Here is a 6,307-nt window from a genome sequence, read left to right as displayed (position 1 = left end):
CTCTTACATGCATTCAACTCCCAAACTGTATAAAAGGGAATCTTTTCTCTTCAAGAAAATATATCACAATGTTGAGTTGATGCTGTTTTTATTGATGGGCTTACAGAAAAGAGGCTCTACAAAGTGATACACATTTCTCAGAGGAGCAAGCAAGTGGAAATGGGAATGCTTTAGCCATATATCTTCATGGCCGGTGGCACAGCCTAAGGTACATTTGTGCTGCCCAGGCTGTAGCTGGCTTGCTGGTCTTCACTTAAGCCTGGTTTTCTGCTCGTTTGTTGAGCCCTCTCTTCTTCTTGTCTGTAACCTCAGACAGTTTCTCTTCCCACAAGTTCTTGCTGCATATCCCGATCACGCAGCAAGCCAGCCGTTTCCCAGCATTTCCATTTTCCAAACTGGCCTTATTGTTGCCCTTGCCCATGTCGTCTTCCTGCTCATGGACCACAACGGATCTGCCCATGATTGAATATGGACCAAACATAGTGGCAAAGAGATTTGGTTTGTATTTTCTGATTTTGCCTTCTTTAGGAAAAAAGTTGCCAAAATCCCCTGGGTGACGGGGGTGGTTCACGCTGAAAGGGTTATAGTGTCCTCCTGTAGCATCACAGCCGTTGCTGAGATCCCCAAGCTCGTGGATGTGTATAGCTCTACCAGATTGATTATTATCCAACGGAAACCCATCCAAGTAAAAAATGGCTTCTAATCTTCCGTATGAGTAACACTGTCTGAATAAGACTTGTCCAGTTACTTGTGGCTTGTCAGCATCTATTTTGGAGCTGGGCTTCATTTCACAAGTGGCGTAAATCATCCCATCAGTCTCATTACCAGGCATTACTGGATACAGCAAATTCTGCCAGAGGTCGTTCACTTTTTTCTGTATGTCATGAAATGACTCTTGGCTTGGACCAGTTTCCTTGTCTGTCATGACACCAGAGGCAGACAGGGCAAGCCCAGTGACCAGAGAAAGAAGCAGAAGCATCTTGACAATTCAGAGCCTGCAAAAGGTGTAAGAAGCTACAGAGAATTAAGGGCTTTTTGCAACAGTAGGGCTAGAGAGAAAGGCACGCAGCCTGTGGCAGGGCTGAGCAAAACAGCTGAAGCGTGGTCCCAGGGGACTGCTGCTTTCTAAATCTGTCTAATGTGATGAATTGAAATTAAATCAGAATGCATACGTATGTTTAAACACATACAACTGACACCCATGACAGAGAAATACTAGTGATTTTGTATTTCACACTAGATCTTGATCTTAAAAACTGTCTCTCTTTTCCCCAAAAAAGCCAAAGTGCTATTTAATCTATTTTTGAGTTTGTACTGAGACTTTTCTCCTACTACAAATTCCAGCAAGATAGTTTGCCAGGAAGCTTTTTTTACTTAACCACCGGTTAGGCATTGTAAATGAAAAGTAAAAATTCAACAAGCTGATTACCTTGCAGAGCTGCTGGTGACCCCTCAGTAGTAGCTCTTTGCCTCTGCTCCCCTAAAACGAGACGTGATCAGACAGCCAGCCAGAGCTGTTTAAAGTTGATGCTTATGGGAACTGCGTGTTTGTGTAAAAGTTAGGTAACGCTGGCTCAGGGGAGGCGTCACCGGGAGAACCGTGGGAGGGGAGGGAGGGAGTGGGGAGAGAGAGGGGAGGAAAAAGTTTTAGGCATTTTCATTTTGGGCAGGCTGAGCACTTTATCCTTTCTTGGTTAGTTTATTAGTCTGGCTCTTGCTCCTCGCGGACATGCCAAAATAAAGGGAAAAATGTTAACAAGCTTTTAAAAGAATCTTCCTTTTATGACTTCATGTGCTTATCTAAAACAAGCGACCTTCAAACCACAATGAGGGGAGAGGAAGGAGCTTTATCAAGGCACAGTTGGGCAGTTTGCTCACTCATGTGCTGGTTGTCATGGAGCTGGTTTGCATTTTTATTTCTTCATTAGTCAAAATTAGTCAAATTGGTCAAGTGGTGCTTGAGCAACATAAACCGTTCCACATGGACATACACCAAAGTTTCTGTGGTTTTAAAACCTGAATTCAAACTGTAGATGCTGAGGTATGTTTCAGCGATGCTCCTCTGTGAAGTTTTAGGGCTAGTTAGTGTCTGCTCCTTTACTCGCCAAGTTATCTGCTCCACTGGAGCTGTTTTTTCTTCTTTTTCGGAAACAGCAGTGATTTCTTTCCAAGGAGAGGAGTAAGCAGTACTGAGGCAGTGCAACATCAGACTGAGGCACAGAGAAATTGTTTCCCAGAAGCTGGCTGGAGCACGGAGAGTTCGCATGTGTTTCATCATCCCGTGAACTGAGAAGCGCTCTTCTCCTGGGGGCATTGCCCTGCCTGCAGCGCTTCCACTGTTGTAGCTGAAATGGGGATTCAGCCATCACAAGAGCAATTTAACAGGCTGAGATTTCTGTAGAGAGAAAAGAGGAGCTCTTATTACTCGGGAACAATTCTCAGCGCAGAAGAATTGCAAAGAAAATCCTTTTTCCCAGTTCATGTCTCCTGCCAACTGGGTAAGGAATGTGACTGTCAGCTTCTGGAATGGTAAAATTGTGTGTGTTAATCTTACCTATATCACCATACACTGCATCAGATCTAACACACTCAGTTATCTGAGGGCTGATTTTTTTTCTTTCTGTATGAGGGAGAGTAGAGCTAAGGGGTGTCCACCACTTGGATCATTATCCAGGGACTGGAAATACGGAGTTAACTTCTGCTTGGGATATTTTGATCTTGAATGTGTTACTTTTGTCTTGGGCTCCTGTTCCTAATCTATGAAATAGGACAACTAGTATTTCTCTTCTTCAGGTTATTTATGTGTTGTTCAAATTACTGTACTCGTGGAAACCATGCAGTGTTCAGTGAAAGCCAAACTCCAGGACAGGGAGCCAGGATTGCCCATCACCCGGAGCCTAATGCTACGTCCTTTGCAGCTTTTCCCGAGTTCATTCACTGGCAGTCTCTGAGCTGGAGATACCCACACTTGTGACATGGTAATACTACGAAATTGCTTGGTTTTGAAGCATTTGAAAGAGGTAAAATGCTTTATAATTAGGTTTTATAAATATATGCAAAAAATTATCAGCTAACAACTAGCCAAATGCAAAGGGGAGTGGTTTAAGTTTGTAAAATGCAAGAAGTGACTGTCCAGTCTAGGTGCTATTAGAAAAACTGTTTCTTGGCATCATAAACCATTTCTTAAGGGGGCACAATGAATGGAAGGAAGAAGGGAGCATCATTGTTCATGGTTTGCTCCTTGAGTCACAAAGTAGTGGACTGCAATTGAGTTTAACACTTCTGCAAGGAAATTTCTGAGCCAGCAGTCGGGGGTCCAAGAAGATAATTTTAAAGCTTTAGTTGACTTATAAGGCATTTTGAAATAAGGACTAGGGTCAGAATTTTAGCTAGTTTAAATATGGTAATGTTGCTGACTTCAGTGGTGTTTGTGCTGTTTTACACCAGCTAGGATTCTGTCCCTGCAAAAAGCCACCCTGAAGAGCCCAAGGTACTTGCTGCAAAGCTCTTTTTTGATGTACTGCACATGCGGGAAGGAAGCAGAAATGCAGAAGGGTGTAAAGGAGATGATCAAAGGGACAGAACGGACTGCAGCAAAGCTAAATGATGTATTTGTAGTGCTCTGCACTTCAGAGAATGAAAAGGAAATACTAGCTGTGGGCTGCTGTCAGAAAGATGTATTTTAAAAAAGGAGAAGGGCTGATAACTACAAGAAATGCAATTGCCAGGGTGATTCGGCATTCAGTCTGGGTCTGAAAGATGGAAGTCATCAAGTACTAACCAGGTGTATCTCTGAAGTCTCTTGTTACCCACTGCCTGTGTTTTAGGGGTTTTTTAAGGTTAAAAAGAGGTACCGAATAATGGATTAACAGCCTTTAAAGCAGACAGCAGTTAACACAGAGGAAAACCCACAGTGACCTGACCATGCTCTTGTACTTGTGTTACAATCCCTGTTTAAAAAACAGACCTCTCCTTTTGTCCCAATTGTACAGGATCTGTTGTGTCCTGAATTTCATGTAGTGTCCTAGAGTCTCCCGGGCTATACAAGACAGAGTTGTCAAAACAACTTCTGCAAGACTCTCTAGACTACACAGAAAAAACAAACTTAGCTTTACTTATGGGCTTTACAATGGACTTTGTACCAGGCTCTGCTCACGAGCTCTCAACCCATGCTATAACCTTCTGGGCTGGCTGGTTGGTTGGTGGGTTTGTTTTGCAGTGACATCGTCCTATGCTGTTTGACTATGACATCACCCTGCTGTTTGACTTAACGTCATTTGCTTTGTCCAGCATAGAGTTAAACGTGATGAAGAAACGCTGCATAAGAGAGCATCCTTTTGTAGCGAGCAGTAGACTTGTTTTGTATCTCCAGCACTTGGATCTGCTCTCAGTGATTTTATGGTAGGATGATCATCCATAAAAATGACACCCAGAGAAGGGAGGTTTTACATCTTCTGCAGTGGGTGATGGAGCTGACTGCTTATCTCCACGCATGGCTGAGGCTGGAGCCTCTAAAAGAAAGGGGGTGTTTGTCGCATGAAGGAAGCAGAGTCAAGACCTTTGGGAACCTAATCTGCTCCCTCAGTTCAGGGCACTTTCTGCCATTTCTGAGCCATGGTCCCAGCCTGGGAGCCAGTTATGCTGGTGGGTCATCAGGCAGCTGCAGGGAGTCCCGGCATTTGTTGGTGTGTGGGATGCAGGGACTGCAGGGCGCCAAAACTTCTGCGCATTGAGTTTGGCATGGGATTGTACGTGCTCTGCACGGCCATTGCCTGTGAGCACAGAACCAGCCTCGCGCGACATCTGGCACGTCCCAGTACCTGCCTGTGGGTCTGCCGGTAAAGCCAGCAGCATGGATTTGCATCTGAAGGGCTACAAGCAGTGCTGCCAAGTTAGACAGGATTTAGAAAGCAGAAATGCTGTCAGGGTGTCCTCGAAGGTGCAGTGACTTTGGCTATTTATTGCCTGTCGTGTTGGCTGACACCACCTGTTAATGTCTAGTGGAGCTCCAGTGCCCACAAGAGAGGGGCTTTGTCCGGGACTGAGGGGTTTAGCCTGCGTGGTGAGCACGGGGCTGGTGCTGCACTGGGAGCAGCACCTTCTTCTGCAGAAATCATAGTGGAAGAACTCATTTGCAATTGCAATAAGGAGAAAAAAAAGAAAATAAAACAAAAAATGTTGCTGTAGCAAAGGGAAAATCCATCACTGGTCCAGGCTTGTGCTTCCTGTTTATTCCTGTTCCTTGACTTGGTGTTGCTATTTAAAGAAATAAAGATATTTAGTGCCTGACATAAACATCCATTTATAATATTCTTGCAAAGGAGCTATATGCACTTCCAGCTTTTGAGGGCATTACCCATAAAAAATCAAGGTAAGTAAATATACAAAAGGGAAACAACACTGTTCTCTCTGGGGAATAATTTCTCTTGAAAATAGAAGATCATGCCACTGTCAAACTAGTCTCCATCAGCCAATTTGAAAAATTCTTGAAATTCTTCCACTTTAATAGCTTGAGATGAAATCATTTTATGAGAGCGAGGGAGAGATGAACTGTAAGTGAGCTTTTTGAAAAAGCTGCATTCAGAGAAACTCATTCTATGTCTGTCAACCTAATTTAACAGAATTTCATTTTCACGTGTGAATATAAAATATAAATATGCAATATAAAATGCAGGCATGGAACCCAACTATTAGATAATTTAGGTTATTGTTAGCATTTGCGTTAATTCCCTGATACTTTATTAAATGTTTACCATTTTGTTGCATAGCATCAATCTGGAGAGGGGTTTGCTGGTTGAGAGAAGAAATAAACAAGATTCTGCTCAAGTTCAGCAACCAATGGCAATAAGTGGAATTCTCTTGATTTTTTTTCTTCAAAGTGTGCATTGCACGCATTGTGCATATTTGCACAACTTTAAAACTGTGTGTGGTTCCGAGTCAAAGAACTCACCACGATTTTCAGAGCCTTCTGTCCCTCTAGTGTATTAAAGACACACAACCATTGACAACGGGCTAGTTCCTGCCTTCTGCTGGTGTACCCAGCGATGCTTCTGTTGTCACTGCTGGGGTGGGAGATGGGTTTGTGGGTACTGACAGCTCCCAGGTGCTTCTTGGGAGCCATAGACTTGAGGGCTTCTACTTGAGTAGGAGGCAGCAGGACTTCGTGGGACCAAAAAGGGGAAGCTCAGTCTCTTCCCATGGGAACGAGCCCCGTCCTGGCCCAGGCTCGTCCCTGTCCTCAGGACCGTGTCAGCAAAGGGAGAGAGGGCAAGTGTGAGCCACTGCATGAAGCAGGGATGGAAGAAGG

At 44.0% G+C, this 6,307-nt stretch overlaps 1 protein-coding gene across 1 annotated transcript; it reads right to left on the bottom strand.

Annotated features, from left to right (window-relative positions):
* Positions 1-253: 253 nt before the first annotated feature.
* SOD3 (superoxide dismutase 3, extracellular) lies at positions 254-1,520 on the bottom strand. The gene is made up of 2 exons (XM_010087561.1): positions 1,430-1,520; positions 254-995 (listed from the first exon to the last, which is right to left on the bottom strand). Exon 2 carries the CDS (start codon positions 977-979, stop codon positions 254-256), a length of 726 nt encoding a protein of 241 aa, XP_010085863.1. The 5' UTR covers positions 980-995; positions 1,430-1,520.
* Between the last annotated feature and the right edge of the window lie 4,787 nt (positions 1,521-6,307).

The sequence above is a fragment of the Pterocles gutturalis genome, unplaced genomic scaffold (genome assembly GCF_000699245.1).
Source record: "Pterocles gutturalis isolate BGI_N339 unplaced genomic scaffold, ASM69924v1 scaffold14761, whole genome shotgun sequence".
NCBI lineage: Eukaryota > Metazoa > Chordata > Aves > Pterocliformes > Pteroclidae > Pterocles > Pterocles gutturalis.
The sequence above is the reverse complement of the archived record's forward strand: the minus strand, read 5'-3'. Positions and strand labels throughout refer to the sequence as shown.